We start from the raw sequence: 23958 nt of genomic DNA on the forward strand, positions 1-23958 counted from the left end.
CAGACCCAGAAAACGCAATGTTGGCCCTTTTTGACAAAAAGTCAAAAATGGCTTTTTGGTCGTTTTCCCCCCTCAAAACGAGAGGAAACGACCTCTGGCGAGACAACGCCATTGCCCCAAGTCCTTATTCATCCTAGCATACGACACGAAGAAACCCGGTGATGGCGAACTGCGACGCACCGGTGAGATAACAGACCCAGAAAACGCAAGGTTGGCCCTTTTTGACAAAAAGTCAAAAATGGCTTTTTGGTCGTTTCCCCCCTCAAAACGAGAGGAAACGACCTCTGGCGAGACAACGCCAATGCCCCAAGTCCTTATTCACCCTAGCATATGACACAAAGAAACCCGGTGATGGAGAACTGCGACGCACCGGTGAGATAACAGACCCAGAAAACGCAAGGTTGGCCATTTTTGACAAAAAGCCTAATATGTCGGAATATGAGGAAACATTAAATTTTTATTATAAAGAAAGTACAAAAGCACAATTCATAAACAAAAAAACATTCATCCTACATACAATGACATCTATAAAGCTCGTTAGCCATGTGGCGACGGTAGTTGATACAACTCTCTTCTACGTCAGTTTCATCAATGAGCGACTTGCCTCTTACAAGGTTCTCCATCATCATACAGACAAGCACCCTTGAATTAGCAATGTTATCATTGTCCTGGGGCACACCATCTTGAACATAACCAAATGAAACTTTTTCTTTGTGCAGTATCTCGAGTTTCGCCAATAGTGGATTTGGTCAAGAAAATGCTTGAAGAAAATTGGAAAAATGTCCATCACGTGTTCAACCAGGCGTCTTTTTTCATTTCCCCATCTTTTATCAGTCCAATATTGTGTTATTTCCATGTTAAAGATATCAACACGGAATAGTAACCAGTCCTCCTGCTTAATCCATATCGGAATATACAAATAATCAACCTCCCAAAATAGAGGGTACGGTTCCTTCTTTCCCGCCATGTCTACCGCTCTTAAACAATCCTTCGTATAACACACGTCTTCATAAAATTGCGGAGGTAAAACCGTCCAACGCAATTTCCTTGACGGGTCTTTTAAAAGTTTAGATTGTCGAAGCCGCATCAGCCTTAACGTCCACGCTTCAACATGCTGCCATAAAAAAAAAATATATCTAATCAGTGATTTGTATAATCAAAATTTAATACTGGCAGGATTGGGTTTACAATGTCATTTAGGCATGCACTAGATTCGTAGCCTAGTAGGCTACCCCAAAAGCTTCTAGGTAGCTGTATTTCCCCTAAAAAGCGAGAATAACAAAAAGGGGAATCCCCGTTTAGGTAAAACTCAACAGCATCCCTTGACCAATTTTCGGAATTTTCGGTTGGAAATGCAAATTTTTTTCTTTCTGGAGAGCTGCCACCAGGTTTACTCGACTGAGCGGACGACCCACGGTTATTTAGCACGACCTGGGTCGGCTTTGGAAAAGACGAAGTGCTAGAACGACCGGTTGGACGTCTTAACTTGTTTAGAATCGAAAATGACTTTCTCTTGACCACATGCGAATTGTTTTGCTCATCAGCTACTTGATTGTCACCTTGGTTAGCCATAAAGGTGGTTGTGGTTTTTGTGGACTTCTCATTCCCTATGGTAGGGGTATTTATAGTTGGTGGAAATTGAATTAAAAATACTTTATCATTTTGAGAAAAATGCTTATTAGTTAAAAATTGTGAAATGTCCTTTATACCCATAATGATAAACAAATATAAATACCTCATGATTGTGTTAGTTTATGTGTTTTTTTAGTATCAGTTTACTTAGAACAATAAAATAATAATAAAATATATTGCACAAATAACAAAAACAAAAAACACAATATATTTATTTCACAATGTATTACACAATATATTTATTTCACAAAGTATTACACTTTATGGGTCATTCGGTGGTGGAAACAGGTTCAAGTCGAGACTCCAGTCTAAGGGGTTTGGTTCAACATCTGCATAACGGTTCTGGTGATCTTCGTTACTTTGGTTTGGGGGCCAGTACTGATAGTCTGTTTGGGTCTCCGGCATAAATGTTATCATCTGTGACGCGGGGGTAACAAACCCTGCCAGATTTGTGTTGGGGTCCATCATATGGGACGAGGGGCTAAAAAACCCCGCCTGACTTATGTTTGGGTCTACAAACTGACTGTTGTTACCCATATCATTTTGTTGGGGGTTCAATAAGTCACCGACGTCAAAATCCTCAGAGCATGAGGTAGCCAACACTGACTGCCATGATCCACCCATATCAGTATTACCAAAGTTTCCCGCAAAATTTACATCTTCGTTACCACCGGATCCTGATCCCCCCCTGTTTCGAAGTTTGGGCCCCAATTTGATGTCCCGGCCTCTTGAACGTTTCTACCACCACGACCATGACGTCGGGGCCTCCCTACCCTCTGTGTACGAGGATATGAAACACGGTCCACCGGCTCCGGTGACAGATGAGTCGGATATTGTGTGTATTTTGGAACATTAGACATCTCAAGGGCCCGATACGCCGCACCATGAATAACGTCCACATCTTCAGATCGGTGAATTAGATCCATCGTCTCTGACTGAAAAAAAATAATTAATAATTAATTTTTTTTACTAACAATAATAAAGGTAACTTTCAATAATTTTAAACTTGTATATACCATCATTTGGGCCCTTGCTCCTTCGTCTTGAAAACCGCTCGTAGGGCCAGTTGACAACTGTGGGTTAGACACATATAACACGGTATGTTCCATGTACCACGGCATGTAATCATTGGCAACTCCAACAGATGTCATGAGTTCCCCGGTGACCAAGTTTTGATGACGTGCCTCCCACTGACAAACAAACGGTGTGTGACGACTTAACCAGTTCCAGCCGGTTTTCCCGCTCCGGTTCATGGAATGAAGCCTGGCATGCTCATTATGATCAATGGCAATTGGGTTAGGTATATACTGGAACATGCCAAACTGTCTCATCACTCGTTGAGGATAGTGATGCTCCACAACCGAGTAGTATAGCAGAGGGCCACAACTCCGCCAAATTCCCATACCACTCCGACATATATCGGGAAGTCTACCCACAATGTCGTCATATGGTCTCCAATTAAACTGAAACAAAAAAAATCAATCTTTAGAAACGTGTTCAAACAAACTTATATTTTATATGTTAACAACTAACAACCATACTGTTGCCTCGGTCATAGATTGCAGTTAAGATCTATATGTTCTCAGGCAATGTGTGGAAACATCTGTACACGTTAAGCTTCCCTTCCACCTAAAAGGATAAATAAAAAAAATAACATAGTGTTATATAGATACCAAATAATAAATTTAATTATTTCCAATTCACACTACCGAGCAGCTAACGGGGCATTGTACTGGAACCGGCCAACAGCAGGAGCAAAACAACGAAACCTCTCCCAAACCCACACTTGTAGAAGCGCAACTGGGCCAGTAATGGCTATAGCATTAGGTGCTACAGCATTACAAAGGTTTCTGTATAGGAGAGCTAACACAGCACTGCCCCAACTATATCCCAAACATGCGGGCAAGTCTACGAGAAATTCTAAAAATTTGACATCAATCAGGTGGTTTGCATTATCAGGAAAGATTGTGCACCCTATCAAATAAAATATTATTTGACGTGCACGAAAAATGCAATCTTCATCTGATGCTTCATTTTCAGAAAAATTGGATGACGTTATTTGTTCTAAAACTCGGGAGGACTTAACCCTTTTGCCCTTCACATCAGCTTCCATAGGGGTAAACCCCAACACCTGTTGTCACTTGTCTCGTACAGTATACATCAACATACCAGTGTCAGCCCCAGAAATAGGCAACCCATCTATTGGTAGCCCCCACAACACGTTGACATCCTGTAATGTCACAGTCGTTTCTCCAAAAGGAAGGTGAAACGTGTGAGTTTCTGGCCTCCATCTCTCAACCAACGCAGTTATTAAGGCGTGGTCTACATACTTGTACCCAATTTGCAGTATCCCGCTGAATCCTGCTGCATGTATTAAACCTTCTACCCTTCCACCAACCGGATTTTCTTTCATATGCTGCAAGAACGTTCGATCTGAACGTCTAATATTTAATGGCTCATCATACGCTGTTGGATTTTTGAATACCTCAAACGCACGGTGATTCTTGTCCAAGAACAACACCGATGCATTAAGAGGACCAGGATGGCATTCAAAATTCATCTTCGGCTGATAAAAGTTGACTAAATATTTATCGGTAATGAAAGGATTGAAGCTTCGTTTGATATTGAAAATGTATCTCGAGTGCTTTGCTTTATGTTCATATGTAAAGACTTCAATCTGTGCATCATTTTTCGAATTCATGGTGAAAGCCAGTATTTTTCTTACACTACAGTATTTTTCTTACACAAAACTATTCAAGTTAGCAGGTTTGATTCCATATCATGTGAGAGCCTAGGGTTTAGTCATATCACCTATACATTCACCACTCACATTTCATGCTGCATAAAGACAACAAGGTGAAACAGTCACCTATTACTAGCAAACAAAAGTTGCATGTAAATTCTGCAAACATGACAGTTATTTTAATAAGCTTGGACACCATTCTGCGATCTTTAATAAGCTTGTGACACCATACAGCGACCTTGAATAAACTTGTAACATGAAACAGCGACCTTGAATAAGCTTGTAGAATCAAACAGCGATCTTTACTAAGCTTGTAACATGAAACATCGACCTTGAATAGGCTTGCAGAATCAAACAGCGACCTTGAATAAGCTTGCAGAATCAAACAGCGATCTTTACTAAGCTTGTAGTATGATTTTGCGACCTTCAATAACAGTGTAGTATGAAAATGCGACTTTCTATAAGGTTGCAAGACAAAACAGCGACTTTCAGAAGGTCGCTGTATGAAGCTGCAACCTTCAACATCTTTTGCAGCTTTTGCAGATCATGGCAGATTTTGCAGAATAGTTCATTGAAGGTCGCTGTATGAACTTGCAACCTACCTAAATGTGAAAACAAAATGTTTAACCACCTAATAACACTCTTTTCTTGTTCAAAACACCTATTATTGCAAAAAAATCAAGGACCATCCGAGCAATTAACTCTAATAATAATAATAATAATAATAATAAATAAATAAATAAATAAATAAATTAACAATAATACGTATTTTAACAACAATATGAATATTAACAATAATAAAAATAATTATAATAATTATAATATTTTAATAATTTTAACAATAACAATACGAATATTAATAATAATACGTATTTTAACAACAATACGAATATTAATAATAATAATAAAAACAACAACAATAATAATAATTATAATATTAACAGTAATAATTTAATTTTTACAACAATACGAATACTAATAATGACAATAGTAATAACAATAATAATAATAATAACAACAATAATAATAATAATAACAATAACAACAACAATAATAATAATAATAATAATAATAATAATAATAATAATAATAATAAGATGAAGAACAATCACAATGATGATGATAATAATAATAATAATAATAATAATAATAATAATAATAATAATAATAATAATAATAATAATAATAATAATAATAATAATAATAATAATAATAATAGCAATAGTTATATAATTTTAACAATAATAATAATTATGAAAAATTTAACAATAATAAAAATTATAATAATTTTAATAACAATAATAATTATTATTATAATAATGTTGACAATAGTTATATCATTTTAACAATAGTAATAACTATAATAATTTTAACAACAATATAATTATTATACTATTAAGAATTATAACAAAAATACGAATATTAACAATAACAATAACAATATAATTTGAGAAATAATATTAATAATAACAATAAGAATATAATTTAACAATAATAATAATTATTATAAGAATGATACCAATATTAATGCCATACCTCCTGTATTTGATACGGATTGCCCGGGGTAGATGGTTCATAATCATCATACAGTGGTGTGTTACAAGGTTCATAACTGTATCCACCGTATCCTCTGTATCTATCCGAATTATCTTGTTGCACGTAAGAAACTTCACCCCCGTATCCGCAACCCGGATACGATTGCTGTGTCGGGTAATATGGTTCATCAGCAGGTGCATTCTCAGCACTGTATCCTACGTATCTATCCAGATTACCTTGTTGCATGTACGAAGATTCATACCCGTATCCGTAATCCGGATACACTTGATGCGCCGGGTAATATGTTTCATCAACAGGTGGAGTCGGAATCTCATTCAAGTCTGGCAACTGTATTTTTTGATCAACATGGACGCCAAACACAACCTCCTCCTCCTCATTATATCATTTACTCCCCATGCGTCATTAGAATAGTGATTAAGGAAATAATTCTCGTCCCAAAATGATGACATTTTAACAATATTGGAAATGAATGTATACAGAGGAATTGAAATTGTTTTTGATACAGAGGAATTGAAAGAAATCGAAACTGTGTTTAAATTCGTAGGCATAGATGGATGTCTAAATACACTTTTGAATTCACAATCATAAGCCTGGTATAGCTCTATACTCTGCGTATAGCTTTATTCTTGTGCCTAGACAACATCGTATCAGTGTCAAATCTGTCTGACATACGTTGTATATAGGTCTATACGCTACGTATCACTTTATGTACATACGCTGCGTATAGATCTATAAGCAGCGTATGTCCGACTAATTTGACATGGTACTAGGTTTGACTATCTGGTCGTGTACCTACCCCTCACCTACGCTCCGTATAGACCTATACGCTGCGTAGAAGGGTAACCCTATACGCTGCGTATAGAACTATACGCAGCGTATGTAAACCCTAAGTGTGTAGATAGCCAACCAAGGTGTGCAGATAGTTATGGCCAAAAGTATTTATAGACAAAGTGAAAAAAGAGTGGTGTATGCTGAAGCGGATCACAGTTTTGTTGACATTCTATTCAGCTTCATGACACTACCTGTAGGAACAATTGTCAAAATGTTAGGGAAACTTCCTGATGCAAAGTTTGAGGCTCTTGGGAGCTTGAACAATCTGTATCAGAGCCTGAAAGATTTTCCTAAGCGTTACTTTGCTATAGAAGAATGTAAATTTATGCTTCTTAACCCCAGAAGTCTATCATATGATCACTGCAAAAATCTTAAACTAGAGATAGATGACACAGAGCCTGTTAACCACTTCTTTGATGGAGGCTTGATGAATAAAACTCATTCTTACAATTCCAACGTTCGTGTTGTTGGTGGTGGTGGTGTGTTTGTTTCCGATGTTGCAACTTTCATCATCACAGACGATTTTCCTATGATGCCTTATAGTGTGACAAGTTTTTTGGAATACTCACAGATCTTGGAATAAATGACACGAGTCATCTAGAGGAGAAAAATTTAGATTTGAGTTCCAAACAGGTAGCGTTAATTTGAAAATACTAAATCAAATTATTTTGTGTGTGTGTATGTATATTTATATATGCATGTTGATATAAATCTATAGTAACCCTTGACTTAGTTGTGTTGGTTCAAATCTTTGCAAGTGTAAGGTTTGGTGGTAATGTGGTATTTAGGCAATTGTTGCTCAAAAAAGTATATATGTATATGTAGTAACATTTTATTATATATGTTCCTAAAAGTAAAAGAAAGTTAGCTATATATCAAAGGAGTTAAGATGTTTTGTCTATGCATTAGAAGTCTAGTAAATTTCATGTAAAAAGGTTCTACCAAATTTCTTATTTTCAGATGCTTCATCTTCTAAAGATTGCACTATCTCTTGATTCTTCGTTCACTCGATTAATGTTCCACAACAACAATCCTATCATAGCTGGCTTAGTTGTTCCTGGGCCCGGTTCAACTTCTGATCAATCTGTTTTCATCAAAAAAGAGACATCTACAAGTTCAAAGATGGTCCTGGAAGTATGTTTGCAAAAGTCGACTGGAAAGCTCTTATTTGCAGAAGCCAAAGAAGATTTTGTCGAATTTCTCTTCTGCTTTTTATCAATACCTTTAGGAACGGTAATCGGGACATTGATGAATGGTGCTTCTTCTAGAATTTTTTGCAATAATAGGTGTTTTGAACAAGAAAAGAGTGTTATTAGGTGGTTAAACATTTTGTTTTCACATTTAGGTAGGTTGCAAGTTCATACAACGACCTTCAATGAAGTATCCTGCCAAATCTGCCATGATCTGCAAAAGCTACAAAAGATGTTGAAGGTTGCAGCTTCATACAGCGACCTTCTGAAAGTCGCTGTTTTGTCTTGCAACCTTATAGAAAGTCGCAGTTTCATACTACAATGTTATTGAAGGTCGCAGAATCATACTACAAGCTTAGTAAAGATCGTTGTTTGATTCTGCAAGCTTATTCAAGGTCGCTGTTTGATTCTGCAAGCTTATTTAAGGTCCCTGTTTCATGTTACAAGCTTAGTAAAGATCACTGTTTGATTCTGCAAGCTTATTCAAGGTCGCTGTTTCATGTTACAAGTTTATTCAAGGTCGTTGTATGGTGTCACAAGCTTATTAAAGATCGCAGAATGGTGTCACAGGCTTATTAAAATAACTGTCATGTTTGCAGAATTTACATGCAACTTTCGTTTGCTAGTAATATGTGACTGTTTCACCTTGTTATCTTTATGCAGCATGAAATGTGAGTGGTGAATGTAAAGGTGATATGACTAAACCCTAGGCTCTCACATGATATGGAATCAAACCTGCTAACTTGAATAGTTTTGTGTAAGAAAAATATTGTAGTGTAAGAAAAATACTGGCTTTCACCATGAATTCGAAAAATGATGCACAGATTGAAGTCTTTACATATGAACATAAAGCAAAGCACTCGAGATACATTTTCAATATCAAACGAAGCTTCAATCCTTTCATTACCGATAAATATTCAGACAACTTTTATCAGCCGAAGATGAATTTTGAATGTCATCCTGGTCCTCTTAATGCATCGGTGTTGTTCTTGGACAAGAATCACCGTGCGTTTGAGGTATTCAAAAATCCAACAGCGTATGATGAGCCATTAAATATTAGACGATCAGATCGAACGTTCTGGCAGCATATGAAAGAAAATCCGGTTGGTGGAAGGGTAGAAGGTTTAATACATGCAGCAGGATTCAGCGGGATACTGCAAATTGGGTACAAGTATGTAGACCACGCCTTAATAATTGCGTTGGTTGAGAGATGGAGGCCAGAAACTCGCACGTTTCACCTTCCTTTTGGAGAAACGACTATGACATTACAGGATGTCAACGTGTTGTGGGGGCTACCAATAGATGGGTTGCCTATTTCTGGGGCTGACACTGGTATGTCGATGTATATTGTACGAGACAAGTGTCAACAGGTGTTGGGGTTTACCCCTGTGGAAGCTGATGTGAAGGGCAAAAGGGTTAAGTCCTCCCGAGTTTTAGAACAAATAACGTCATCCAATTTTTCTGAAAATGAAGCATCAGATGAAGATTGCATTTTTCGTGCACGTCAAATAATATTTTATTTGATAGGGTGCACAATCTTTCCTGATAATGCAAACCACCTGATTGATGTCAAATTTTTAGACTTTCTCGTAGACTTGCCCGCATGTTCGGGATATAGTTGGGGCAGTGCTGTGTTAGCTCTCCTTTCCAGAAACCTTTGTAATGCTGTAGCACCTAATGCTATAGCCATTACTGGCCCAGTTGCGCTTCTACAAGTGTGGGTTTGGGAGAGGTTTCGTTGTTTTGTTCCTGCTGTTGGCCGGTTCCAGTACAATGCCCCGTTAGCTGCTCGGTATTGTGAATTGGAAATAATTAAATTTATTATTTGGTATCTATATAACACTATTTTATTTTTTTATTTATCCTTTTAGGTGGAAGGGAAGCTCAACGTGTACAGATGTTTCCACACATTGCCTGAGAACATATAGATCTTAACTGCAATCTATGACCGAGGCAACATTATGGTTGTTAGTTGTTAACATATAAAATATAAGTTTGTTTGAACACGTTTCTAAAGATTGATTTTTTTTTTGTTTCAGTTTAATTGGAGACCATACGACGACATTATGGGTAGACTCCCCGATATATGTCGGAGTGGTATGGGAATTTGGCGGAGTTGTTGCCCTCTTCTATACTACTCGGTTGTGGAGCATCACTTTCCAACGAGTGATGAGACAGTTTGGCATGTTCCAGTATATACCTAACTCAACTGCCATAGATCATAATGAGCATGCCAGGCTTCATTCCATGAACCGTAGCGGGAAAACCGGCTGGAACTGGTTAAGTCGTCACGCACCTTATGTTTGTCAGTGGGAGGCACGTCATCAAAACTTGGTCACCGGGGAACTCATGACATCTGTTGGAGTTGCCAATGATTACATGCCGTGGTACATGGAACATACCGTGTTATATGTGTCTAACCCACAGTTGTCAGCTGTCAGCTGGCCCTACGAGCGGTTTTCAAGACGAAGGAGCAAGGGCCCAAATGATGGTATATACAAGTTTAAAATTATTGAAAGTTACCTTTATTATTGTTAGTAAAAAAATTAATTATTAATTATTTTTTTGCAGTCGGAGACGATGGTTCTAATTCACCGATCTGGAGATGTGGACGTTATTCATGGTGCGGCGTATCGGGCCCTTGAGATGTCTAATGTTCCAAAATACACACAATATCTAACTCATCTGTCACAGGAGCCGGTGGACCGTGTTTCATATCCTCGTACACAGAGGGTAGGGAGGCCCCGACGTCGTGGTCGTGGTGGTAGAAGCGTTCAAGAGGCCGGGACATCAAATTGGGGCCCAAACTTCGAAACAATGGGGATTAGGATCCGGTGGTAACGAAGATGTAAATTTTGCGGGAAACTTTGGTAATACTGATATGTGTAGATCATGGCAGTCAGTGTTGGCTACGACATGCTCCGAGGGTTTTGACGTCGGTGACTTATTGAACCCCCAACAGAATGATATGGGTAACAACAATCAGTTTGTAGACCCAAACATAACTCAGGCGGGGTTTTTTAGCCCCTCGTCCCATATGATGGACCCCAACACAAGTCTGGCAGGGTTTGTTACCCCCGCGTCACAGATGCTAACATATATGCCGGAGACCCAAACAGACTATCAGTACTGGCCCCCAAACCAATGTAACGAAGATCACCGGAACCGTTATGCAGATGTTGAACCAAACCCCTTAGACTGGAGTCTCGACTTGAACCTGTTTCCACCACCGAATGACCCATAGAGTGTAATACTTTGTGAAATAAATATATTGTGTAATACATTGTGAAATAAATATATTGTGTTTTTTGTTTTTGTTATTTGTGCAATATATTTTATTATTATTTTATTGTTCTAAGTAAACTGATACTAAAAAAACACATAAACTAACACAATCATGAGGTATTTATATTTGTTTATCATTAAGGGTATAAAGGACATTTCACAATTTTTAACTAATAAGCATTTTTCTCAAAAAGAAAAAGTATTTTTAATTCAATTTCCACCCACTATAAATACCCCTACCATAGGGAATGAAAAGTCCACAAAAACCACAACCACCTTTATGGCTAACCAAGGTGACAATCAAGTAGCTGATGAGCAAAACAATTCGCATGTGGTCAAGAGAAAGTCATTTTCGATTCTAAACAAGTTAAGACGTCCAACCGGTCGTTCTAGCACTTCGTCTTTTCCAAAGCCGACCCAGGTCATGCTAAATAACCGTGGGTCGTCCGCTCAGTCGAGTAAACCTGGTGGCAGCCCTCCAGAAAGAAAAAATTTTGCATTTCCAACCGAAAATTCCGAAAATTGGTCAAGGGATGCTGTTGAGTTTTACCTAAACGGGGATTCCCCTTTTTGTTATTCTCTCTTTTTAGGGGAAATACAGCTACCTAGAAGCTTTTGGGGTAGCCTACTAGGCTACGAATCTAGTGCATGCCTAAATGACATTGTAAACCCAATCCTACCAGTATTAAATTTTGATTATACAAATCACTGATTAGATATATTTTTTTATGGCAGCATGTTGAAGCGTGGACGTTAAGGCTGATGCGGCTTCGACAATCAAAACTTTTAAAAGACCCGTCAAGGAAATTGCGTTGGACGGTTTTACCTCCGCAATTTTATGAAGACGTGTGTTATACGAAGGATTGTTTAAGAGCGGTAGACATGGCGGGAAAGAAGGAACCGTACCCTCCATTTTGGTAGGTTGATTATTTGTATATTCCGATATGGATTAAGCAGGAGGACTAGTTACTATTCCGTGTTGATATGTTTAACATGGAAATAACACAATATTGGACTGATAAAAGATGGGGAAATGAAAAAAGACGACTGGTTGAACATGTGATGGACATTTTTCCAATTTTCTTCAAGCATTTTCTTGACCAAATCCACTATTGGCGAAACTCGAGATACTGCACAAAGAAAAAAGTTTCATTTGGTTATGTTCAAGATGGTGTGCCCCAGGACAATGATAACATTGTTAATTCAGGGGTGCTTATCTGTATGATGATGGAGAACCTTGTAAGAGGCAAGTCGCTCATTGATGAAACTGACGTAGAAGAGAGTTGTATCAACTACCGTCGCCACATGGCTAACTAGCTTTATAGATGGTGTTGTATGTAGGATGAATGTTGTTTTTGTTTATGAATTGTGCTTTCGTACTTTCTTTATAATAAAAATTTAATGTTTCCTCATATTCCGACATATTAGGCTTTTTGTCAAAAATGGCCAACCTTGCGTTTTCTGGGTCTAATATCTCACCGGTGCGTCGCAGTTCTCCATCATTGGGTTTCTTCGTGTCGTATGCTAGGGTGAATAAGGACTTGGGGCATTGGCGTTGTCTCGCCAGAGGTCGTTTCCTCTCATTTTGAGGGGGGAAAACGGCCAAAAAGCCATTTTTGACTTTTTGTCAAAAAGGGCCAACCTTGCGTTTTCGGGGTCTGTTATCTCACCGGTGCGTCGCAGTTCGCCATCACCGGGTTTTTTCGTGTCGTATGCTAGGGTGAATAAGGACTTGGGGCAATGGCGTTGTCTCGCCAGAGGTCGTTTCCTCTCGTTTTGAGGGGGGGAAACGACCAAAAAGCCATTTTTGACTTTTTGTCAAAAAGGGCCAACCTTGCATTTTCTGGGTCTGTTATCTCACCGGTGTGTCGCAGTTCGCCATCACCGAGTTTCTTCGTGTCGTATGATAGGGTGAATAAGGACTTGGGGCATTGGCGTTGTCTCGCAAGAGGTCGTTTCCTCTCGTTTTGCGGGGGGGGGGGGGGCAAAACGGCCAAAAAGGCATTTTTGACTTTTTGACAAAAAAAGTGGAAATTGATATTTAATAATTTAATTCAAGTACGATAAACAATTACACGTTTTATTACATGTAATGGTGAATAAGGACTTAGGGCATTGGCGTTGTCTCGCCAGAGGTCGTTTCCATTGGTTTTGGGGGTGAAAAACGAGCTGCATAAAACTCATCCGCCATCTCTCGTCTGTATTTCGCGCAAGCCTCGACAACATCTCCCCCAATCTCGACGTCCTCGTCATTAACCAGTTTACTTAACAACATACAAACTAACACCCCTGAATCTGGTCTTGGGTTTTCCTTTTGATGTTGGCAAACTTCAGTATGTGTCACCATTGTGTTTTCCACATGTGGGCGTCCAGAATGTTCCCAGTATGCAATTTGTTCCAAAAATGTTTCGAATAACGATTCAAATTTTATTAGGGTTGGGTATACCCTAACTTGAATCAAGCTTGACCCATCAGAAACACTTGAAGTACACGTCCCAGTAAAATACAAAGTAAGGTGAAGTGTCCGCAAAGGTTACTGTTCTGGAGGAAGGAAAGAAATCAACAAAATCAGAACCTGTCGAGGAAGGAGGATCGTCTTCCGGTGCAGTTGTGAATCAGCAAATGGCGAAACAGAAGGACGTTCGTGGAAGAAACAAACAGGTTGAAGAAATCCCCGTTGTTAAAAAAGTTTGGACCTATGACAATCAACAGTTTGATTTCAACCCTAACTCGGAGGAGGATTACGACCCAGAAGTCCTGAAGGAAGCTTGGAACTATGAGGAAGAAGAAGAAGATTGGTCCTGTGTTTGGCACAACCTATATTCTGGAGAAGAGTCAGACTCGGAACTATCATCTAGAGGTGACTGCCATTGGAAATAGGGTTGCTCCTTTTCTATCATGATGTTTGTTGTAGTGGTGTTTACTTGAAAGTTTTTTGTCCTTTTCTATCTCTTTAGTGGAAGAAGGTTATTATACTTTATTGTATCAGTAGGTTATTTTACTAGTATTATAATAACTACCCACCCTTATACTTCTCCTGTCTATAAATACCACCTATCACCCAAATATGTCTTCACATCTTTACCTCACCCCACTAGTTATTCGGATGGCAGATGGTGATAACGAATTACACATTCATTTTCATTTGCATATACATGAAGGGGAGCCAAACCCTGCAAATGTTGAACGACAACCGAACCGTAACTCTATTCAGCCACAACCGAACCGTAACACTGTTCAACCACAACCCAACGTTAACTCTGTTCAACCACATCCCAACCGTAACTTTCTTGAACCCCAAACCAACCGTAACCATATTGCTCGACAACCAAACCCTAACAGTGTGCTCCCCTCCACTAAACACCTGCATGCCCCTCCCAGACCTTCACCCCTCGACCAAGATCCTCGCCCACCACCATATGTTGAACATCAAAATCAAAATCCTACCTCCTTTATGCAACGACCTCAAAGTCCTTGGATTGTGCAGAACCCTAACCCTGCATCGTTAAGGGTTTTAGAACCATACCCCCCGATATGTAGGTTTGGATGCATCTACCGTAGCTTGTGCTACCACCAATACGACAGTGATCGTGACTCTAATGCGTTATCAGATGATGTCGTCGTTAGTGATGATCCATGTGAACAATATCACAAGATTGACAGCGACTCTGATACATCCTTTTGATTCCAGAGCATGACTCGAATGCGTTATCAGATGATGCTGTCGTTAGTGACTTAGGGGTTCCTGTATGTGTAGATGTATTGTGTGTTCGTGAATTCTCCTAATTTAAAATAAACCGCGTAATGTTCTTTGATGTTTATATTATTGTGATGGTCAATGTAAAAGATTGTGAATTTTGTGTTTTGTGTTTGTGAATTTTTCTCAAATTAATAGTCGTAAAAACTCATTTTTTTGGAACACATGTCTTAATTTTTAAATTACACCAATTGAGAATTCAAACAGAAATACCAAACACAAAACATAGGAGGATACACCTAACAGTTAACATTAAAACTACAAAAAGATACTAACTTAACGTCGGCCACAGGTCTTCCTGTTGTGCCCGGTTTCTCCGCATCTGCTGCATCGACGTGCCTGGGGTTCATCGTGGTAGTTAACATCCATCTCGTTTTGAATTCTTCTTGAACGAACCCTGCCTCGATGTGTTGTGACCCTCGAAGGGTCCCCTTGAATTGTCAAGTCCGCTTCTTCCCACTCATCTTTGTGTCCCAGGGTGAAAAAATGACCGCTATACTGTTCCTGATAGGTGGTCGTGTGGAATATGGAGTGGGTAACGTCATGTGGTTGCTCACCCCTCCAAGCGCAAACGGAGATAGCATGGGAACAAGGGAATCTAAGCATTTGCCAATTCCCGCATGAGCACCGGTGGCGTCTGTATTCAACGGTGTACTCGTTTCCAACGTCATCATTGGTTTCTTCCCTTGAAACCACCGCGTAACGACCTTCTCTGACAACGTAGACGGACACTTCATGTTGCATGGCTACGGAATGCAACTTGTTAAACCTGGACCAAATTCGAGGGGGTAGAGGGGTATTGCAGCTTTGTGCCATCTGCGCGTGGCGAGCATACTCTGATACGTCCTTGGTGAACGTATAATGAATCAAGGCTTTTACTGGCAGGAGTCTTGCTTCCCGTAAGACATTATTCATAGACTCAGATATGTTCGTCGTAAGGTTACCCCAACGACGGTTTCCGCGGTCATGAACAATAGTCCACTTGCTTTTTTCGATGTCGTTCAGGTAGTTCCAAGCACCCCGATTTAACATCTGCATTTCCCTCACAGCCCAAAGATACTTTCTTCGTTGACTTGTGCTCCCGATCATCCAACACAGCTTCCTAAGAGATTTGGTCTTGAACCTACCACTAAAATTGCTTCTGACATGCCGAAGACAATAACGGTGGTAGGCGTTTGGTTCCCTCCAATCCAGAAGGTTCTCCATCGCGTTAATTATCCCGGCATGACGGTCTGATAGATCACAAATTCTACTGTTACAGTCTTTGGTGACATATTCTCTCTCAAATTTTGGAAAAACCAACACCAACTATGAACCGTCTCTTCGTCAACTAGCGCGTACGCCACTGGCATTATGTAGTTGTTGGCGTTTTTGGTTACCGCAACCAACAACTTACCACGGTACCCTCCTTTCAAGTGTGTGCCGTCCACAGAGATGACAGGCTGGCAAAGATGAAACGCGTGAATAGAAGGACCAAATGCCCAAAAAACATATTTGAATGTTGGATGTCCTAGAGCCGAGTGCGGGTGATGAAACCATGAAACCACCGTACCAGGGTTTCGAGACTGAAGCCGTAACACGTACTTTGGCAGCTCCTGAAAGTTGCTTTCCCAGGTTCCATATATCCTCTCAAATGCCTTTCTTCGTCCACGCCACGCCTTCGTATACGTAACATCGACAGACATCGCTTGCTTTATATGCGTCCTAATGTGTTTCACCTTCAACGCAATGTCTGTACGAATTTGTGGCCGGATGTGTGCAGTGATATCCTTAGATCTAAGGCACCAGTTGTTGTTGCGTACCACCGTGGAATAACAAGTGTGGGCAGGCGCCCAGTTGGTAATTTGCCAAAGGTGTTGGTGTTTCTGTTTTGATGCCGTTGCACGCCATTCACACAAAGGAGCATGAGGGAAAGGGTTTTTAAAATTTTTGTTTCTCGTGTAGCATTTAACTTTGTATAAAGTTGGTTTGCTATCCATCACAAAAGTTTCCCTTCCACGGCGAATGTTCCATTCTCGGATAGCAAGGTCCACCTCCTGTTTTGACTTGAAATACATGCCGAGACGTATTTGTTTTACTTTTGGATTCCATATGTCCATTGGATTATCTTCATAATCCGGACACATGTAATCCCTAAGTTCCTCGTCCTCGTCTGGGTCGTCATGTGTCGCTGGAATGATAGGCCTCGGCTGAGCCAGGGTCAACTCAGTGTGTTGGTTGACTGCAGCCTCGTCGTCAGAAGTACCATCGTCGGATGGTGGTGCCTCTTCACTTTCAGAACTTTCTTCGGTGCTGCAACTTTCCGAATCATCAAAACCGTCATTATTGTTGTCACCCACCAGAAACTGGGAGGACGGACCTACTATGTTATCAACAGGAGGCATCAAGTGGTGTTCTTGAGTTGTTTGCCCGTATCCCTCATCATCTTCATCAGAATCTTGGGTGTCAACAACATTACGTTGTGTAATGTCATGCAGAAGGTTTGTGAAACTCATGTGTTGGACAGGACTGACTGCCTCCCACTGAACATAGATCTCGGCAATGAAGTTGGTTTCCGATACTTGGGCTAAATAGTTCATTGTTTCAATACCATCATCGTTGAAAATTTTTGTTGTCTGAGATATGCCCTGAAACGTGTACCCTAGTAACAATGAAAGGCGCACCGTTAGAATAATGATTAAGGAAATAATTCTCGTCTCAAAATGATGACATTTTAACAATATTGGAAATGAATGTATACAGAGGAATTGAAAGGAATCGAAGTTGTGTTTAAAGTCGTAGGCAGAGTTGGATGTCTAAATACACTTTTAAATTCACAATCATACACCTCGTATAGCTCTATGCTCTGCGTATAGCTTTATTCACGTGCCTAGACAACATCGTATCAGTATCAAATCTGTCTGACATACGCTGCGTATAGGTCTATACGCTACGTATCACTTTATGTACATACGCTGCGTATAGGTGCGTATAGATCTATATGCAGCGTATGTAAGACTGATTTGAAATGATACTAGGTTTGACTGTTTGGTGGTGTACCTACCACTTACCTACGCTCCATATAGACCTATACGCTTCGTAGAAGGGTAACTCTATACTTATACGCAGCGTAGGTAAGCCCTAAATGTGTAGATAGCCAACCAAGGTGTAAAGAGACTTATGGCCTAAATTAATTAACATTAACTTGTTTTCCTTTGTTTTGACGGAAGCACTACCCTAGTAATAAAGCAAAATAACTTCAATAAAATATACCAGCCTTGTTTTGATCCAGTGGCTTTGATTTCCAGTGGCTTTGATACAAATCTACAAAAATTAACGTAATACAGAATACATTAACTTCATAATCAACACATTAACAGAATACAATGGTTTGAATACACACACAATACAGTTTCTACAAAATACAACATTCATATTTTACACAAGAAGATTCATAAACTAACAGCAATAGTATGGCAAACTTACTAAAGGTGTATCACCCTAATTAAATACTTACAAACACACAACATGCAAAGTGTAACTTTAACTGAATACGTGAATCAAATCCACCATCAGGTTGTATGTACTAAATTAACGGGTTTAAAACTTACCTTATTAGCGAGGAGGATGGACGAATTGAACGTTCTTCACTTGGATATTGTGGATTTGTGTTCTTATTAACATAGATGGAGACTAAAAACAGTGTAAAGTAGACGTACATCTGAGCAAATTCATAAAAGATTCGCAACTTTCACGGTTGGGGGTCCCATGTTTCTTTTTGATACATAAAACAGCAAAAGACAACACACAAGGCTACAAATTCAAACAAGACATTTCAAATCACACCACGCCCAGTGCAGACTTTGAACCTTTGCAGGATGCTTAAACCAAAGGAATCCGATATGTTTTATCTCCTCTTAATGTGGTCTATATTCCTTATAGCTTCTTAAGGGTTTGGTTATCCACACATCCCCATTTTATTTGTGCATTCTTGAAACTCTATAGGAATCGTATAGGGCACGATTCCTCTGGGTTTAGGCGTATTGAGTAATACGCTTCCTATAGTGTACTTGAAGTACAAACTTTTCAGACCAATGATTAGGGGATCAGGGCAATCATATATGGCAATACATTCCCTGGAGGAATTTTTTTTAAGAGCAGCATATAGTTATTAGTATCTTTTTAGACATTATTTTTTTTTTAAATTAATTAAGTTGGTTTTTTTATCATAATTTTTTTTTTTAAAACTTAGTGAAATTAAGCAATTCAAACAAACTAAACATATTTGTACATTATAACATATCAAAACAAACATATCCAAATTAAACAAATATTATAACTACTGAAAATTAAATTGTTCATACATCAAAACATAAAAATTAAATTGTTCGTACAATACTGCGTCATATAAAACTAACATAACCACTATCGTCATCAATCCTCGTCAGACTCCGCAAGCTCGTCCTCCGAAAAGTTCGGGCCACGCCTAATAGAGGGTGACGGGTTGTGTAGCATATAGGAAGTGCATGGATGTTGATGCACTTTTTGCGTCTGTCGCTTGTTCTTATTATGTTTGCGTTGTAATGTAATGAACGGTCTTTTCATATTATCGAGTCTGTATGTTTTGATTGAGTCGACCAAGTCAAGATATCCTCCTATTGTGACTTGGTACGACAGTTATAGTGTTTTGATATGTAATGCAATGCATGTTTGCATGACTGCAAGTTGTTTGGCTTCATCTATCTGTTTCAGCACAAGTGACTGTCATGTTTTTGTTGTTTGCAGCCCGTTCTTCGTGGGATTGGACCTTCACGAAGAACCTTCTTCGTGCACATGCTGGTTCTTCGTAGTGATAGTTCATGAAGAACCTAGTTCTTCGTGGGCCCAGTAACATTCTTCGTGATGTTACTGGGCTCGGAGGTCTATATAAGACATTTGTGTTATGCAGAACATCTAAGAGAGCTTGGTGAGTCTGTAAACACTGTGTGTGTGTGTTTGTAAGTGTTCTCTTCCATTTAATCAACATAAGTGAATCTTTGGTTACATATGTGCTTTATACTTTGCTTTGGTTGCATATTTACAAGGATTCCACACTTGTATTTGTGTTCTAACAACAAGAAAGTAGGTTTCTTGATCATCTGAGTGGACCTACAAGTGGTATCAGAGCTTTGGCTCTCTTTCTTGTTGAAAACCAAGCATAGTAGTGTGTTTGAACAAGTTGTGAAGCATCTTGGAAGTGTTCTTGAGCTTGAAACAAGATACTTGAGTTTTTGTTAGAAAATGGCCTGAAAACTTAGGAAATCTTGTTTTTTTGCTGAATTTTTTTACAAAAACCTTGTTAAAATACATGGAAACATGCTAAAATACGTTTTTTCTTAAAATTTCTTGCAAAACTTTTGCTCGACAACTTTTCCAGCAAGTGTTTGACCGGAGAAGTCACCGGAATATTCCTTTTGTTGAAGGATATTCCTGTACCTTTTCTAAAAATTGAATTTTCGAATGTTTATCTGATATACCAGTTTGAGTGATTCACCAAACACCTTTCAAAATTGCAGGGATAAGATTTTTCTTTTTTTAGTAACCATTCACCTACCATTTTACGAAGAATCTATTTCTGAAAAACACTCATCAATGAAGAACCCATAGGCGAAGAACCCATTCTTCGTGAGTTGACCTTCCATGAAGAACCATCACATGTGAAGAACCAGTGTCAACGAAGACCCCGGGTTTTTTGTTGAAATAGGTTCGTCGTGAGTCTATTCTTTGTGAATAGGTTCTTCGTGTAAGTCAGTTCTTCATGACTCCAAGTGTCAGACAATTTTCATAGAAGGTTTTTATTTCTCTCATTGTTAACTACTCCACATTTTTAAGTACTTATCTTAAAATAACCATTCATAATGAGCTCAAATCCTTGGATTGGAGTGATAACTCAAGTACAAGCCAAGATCTTTCACAATGGTTCAAAGGATTAATGCCCAAGTAAGAAATTACCGCAAATCATTGGACATGTGTCGCAAATCAAAATCACAACATTCAAAATCTTCTCTTAAGCGAGAGTGAAACGGGAAGCAACAATCGTCCCCCCAAGCTAAATCACATGAACGATTATCCAACATAGAAAGGTGGTTTTCATACGTATGTTCTAGGGCAAAATACCGAAGACAAAGCAACAGGCAAGGGGGAGTTTGTTGATGCACTTTTTTGTGTATGTCGCTTGTTCTTATTATGTTTGCGTTGTAATGTAATGAACGGTCTTTTCGTATTATCGAGTCTATATGTTTTGGTCGAGTCGACCAAGTCAAGATATCCTCCTATCTTGACTTGGTACGACAGTTATAGTGTTTTGATATGTTATGCAGTACATGTTTGCATGACTGCAAGTTGTTTGGCTTTATCTTTCTGTTTCTATACAAGTGACTGTCATGTTTTTGCTGTTTGCAGCCTCACACGAAGAACCTATTCTTCGTGGGATTGGACCTTCACGAAGACCCTTCTTTATGCACATGTTGGTTCTTCGTAGTGATAGTTCACGAAGAACCTAGTTCTTCGTGGGCTTTGGTTGTTCGTGGGCCCAGTAACATTCTTCGTGATGTTACTGGGCTGGGAGGTCTATATAAGACAGTTGTGTTATGCAGAACATGTAAGAGAGCTTGGTGAGTCTGTAAACACTGTGTGTATGTGTTGTAAGTGTTCTCTTCCGTTTAATCAAGATAAGTGAATCTTTGGTTACGTGTGTGTTTTATACTTTTCTTTGGTTGCATATTTACAAGGATTCCGCACTTGTATTTGTGTTCTAACAACAAGAAAGTAGGTTTCTTGATCCTCCGAGTGGACCTACACTGGAGCCTATAAATAATTTGAACAAAATACTCATCATATGACCTTAAAATTGTTCAAAGAAAGTGAAATAAAAACAAAATAACTTACTTGCATGGAAAGGTCGGACAGAGGAAAGAGCGGCATAGTCTGACTGGACTAAGAAAAATGCGGCATGGAAAGTTCGGGTTGAGTATATGAGGGGTCGGAAGCCTATAAGAATTTAAACAAAATACCCATTACATAACATTAAACTTGACCAAATCATCAGTAACAAAAAACACACCAGATTGCTTTCAAGTGAACTAATGGTGCCTTTTAAATGAAAGGCCTGGTTTTGTGAAGTATAATCTTGTCCAATGTATGGTTTAACTAACACATCTTTGACATCTTGAGATTCAAGATGTCTTACTACACTCATATTGGATATGCTTTTAACAGTGTTATCCTTACAAATAATAGAAGAAGCCCCTTCATCAAGGTTCCAATTATTGTACCTAATGGAATTGATAAAACATGAAACTTTGAGCACTTTTTTCTCTACTTTTCTTCATGTTTCTTGTACCAATATACTTGGAGGACCTTTAAGGATGTTATCCCAGATTCACCAAGGTGTAGTCACGAGATACATCACTTATATAAGTCTCCAAAGTTAGATTTGTTTTCTGATTTATATAAACTTATTGTAACTTCATTTTCTTCAACTTTTCTTCATCATTTTTACTTTCACAAGCCTTGGAACACCTCTAGGAATGTTTCCACAGGTTTACCATGTATAATGTTAAAATTTCACATCTTTTAATACTTTTAGTTTTGTTTTATTTTTAAAAGATATTATTTGTTTTGCTTGAGTAACCGTGTCTACATAAAATTTATTTTTTGAACAAAATCTACATATTTTTTTTTCTGTTAACAAAAAAAAAAAAAAAAAAAAGATTGCTTTTGCTCTATGATTTTTTATTATATCTATCTTTCTCCCAGACCAATGTAGTTATATCATCACTTATTTTTTCGCGTAAAAAAAGTGTTAAGCATACAGGTTAGTAACTTTAGTTTCACCCAAAAAATAATCTTTAGCAATAACTTATCTTTATTAGTAATAAAGCAAAATACCTTCAATAAAATATACCAGCCTTGTTTATACTAAAATATATATTAATAAATTAATTAACATTAACTTCTTTTCTTTTGTTTTGACGGAAACACTACCCTAGTAATAAAGCAAAATAACTTCAATAAAATATACCAGCTTTCCAGTGGCTTTGATTTCCAGTGGCTTTGATAGAAATCTACAAAAATTAACATAATACAGAATACATTAAGTTCATAATCAACATATTAACAGGATACAATGGCTTGAATACACAATACAGTTTCTACAACAACATTCACATTTTACACAAGAAGATTCATAAACTAACAGCAATAGTATAGCAAACTTACTAAAGGTGTATCACCCTAATTAAATGCTTACAAACATACAACATGCAAGTGTAACTTTAACTGAATACGTGAATCAAATCCACCATCAGGTTGTATGTACTAAATTAACGGGTTTAAAACTTACCTTATTAGCGAGGAGGATGGACGAATTGAACGTTCTTCACTTGGATATTGTGGATTTGTGTTCTTATTAACATAGATGGAGACTAAAAACAGTGTAAAGTAGACGTACATCTGAGCAAATTCATAAAAGATTCGCTACTTTCACGGTTTGGGGTCCCATGTTTCTTTTTGATACTTTAAACAGCAAAAGACAACACACAAGGCTACAAATTCAAACAAGACATTTCAAATCACACCACGCCCAGTGCAGACTTTGAACCTTTGCAGGATGTTTAAACCAAAGGAATCCGAGATGTTTATCTCCTCTTAATGCAGTTTATATTCCTTGTTGGAAATTTGTGAAAATAGCACTTTTAATAATATAGGAAAAAGATTTTTTCTACTTTGGACTAGAAATAAATATAATAAAATGAGCGGGTTTTATATATTTATTTGTGGGTTTGTGTTCTATGTTCGAAAGAGCTTCAAAACGAACTAAATCACGTCCAAAACGGAGCTAAGATTAATGAGATATCGATGCTCAAAGTTCGGTGTTTGTAACATAAATGCTAAAAAAGTGGGAAAGTGGCACCTTGTCCCACATAGGAGGAGAGATGAAACTT

General features: G+C 38.3%; 2 protein-coding genes across 5 annotated transcripts; both read right to left on the bottom strand.

The window, feature by feature from the left end:
- Nucleotides 1–518: 518 nt before the first annotated feature.
- LOC110877253 lies at nucleotides 519–23509 on the bottom strand. Of its 4 annotated transcripts, none has more exons than XM_035977353.1 (5): nucleotides 23358–23509; nucleotides 23037–23079; nucleotides 21902–22003; nucleotides 18248–18298; nucleotides 519–1114 (listed from the first exon to the last, which is right to left on the bottom strand). In XM_035977353.1, exons 3-5 carry the CDS (start codon nucleotides 21935–21937, stop codon nucleotides 626–628), a joined length of 576 nt encoding a protein of 191 aa, XP_035833246.1. In that variant the 5' UTR covers nucleotides 21938–22003; nucleotides 23037–23079; nucleotides 23358–23509; the 3' UTR covers nucleotides 519–625. The 4 variants fall into 4 exon arrangements, 1 of the variants encoding a protein (XP_035833246.1); XR_004866565.1 differs by lacking the exon at nucleotides 519–1114 and adding an exon at nucleotides 5920–6954 and having other exon boundaries at nucleotides 23358–23500; XR_004866564.1 differs by lacking the exon at nucleotides 519–1114 and adding an exon at nucleotides 6964–7847 and having other exon boundaries at nucleotides 23358–23500.
- On the bottom strand, nucleotides 1909–3262 carry LOC118481982 (serine/threonine-protein phosphatase 7 long form homolog). Its single transcript, XM_035977352.1, has 3 exons — nucleotides 3174–3262; nucleotides 2649–3095; nucleotides 1909–2567 (listed from the first exon to the last, which is right to left on the bottom strand). The coding sequence occupies exons 1-3, from the start codon at nucleotides 3186–3188 to the stop codon at nucleotides 2286–2288; spliced, it is 744 nt and encodes a 247-aa protein (XP_035833245.1). The 5' UTR covers nucleotides 3189–3262; the 3' UTR covers nucleotides 1909–2285.
- Nucleotides 23510–23958: the final 449 nt, after the last annotated feature.

The sequence above is a fragment of the Helianthus annuus genome, chromosome 9 (assembly GCF_002127325.2).
Source record: "Helianthus annuus cultivar XRQ/B chromosome 9, HanXRQr2.0-SUNRISE, whole genome shotgun sequence".
Taxonomy (NCBI): domain Eukaryota; kingdom Viridiplantae; phylum Streptophyta; class Magnoliopsida; order Asterales; family Asteraceae; genus Helianthus; species Helianthus annuus.

Coding starts and splice junctions, on each gene's coding strand:
- LOC110877253 (XM_035977353.1), bottom strand. CDS start 21,937: ATGCCGCTCTTTCCTCTGTCCGACCTTTCCATGCAA. Junction 18,299..21,901: donor TGTCCGACCTTTCCATGCAA/GTAAGTTATTTT, acceptor TAATTTTTGTAG/ATTTGTATCAAAGCCACTGG. Junction 1,115..18,247: donor ACTGGATCAAAACAAGGCTG/GTATATTTTATT, acceptor TTTTTATGGCAG/CATGTTGAAGCGTGGACGTT.
- LOC118481982 (XM_035977352.1), bottom strand. Junction 2,568..2,648: donor GAGCAAGGGCCCAAATGATG/GTATATACAAGT, acceptor ATTTTTTTTCAG/TCAGAGACGATGGATCTAAT.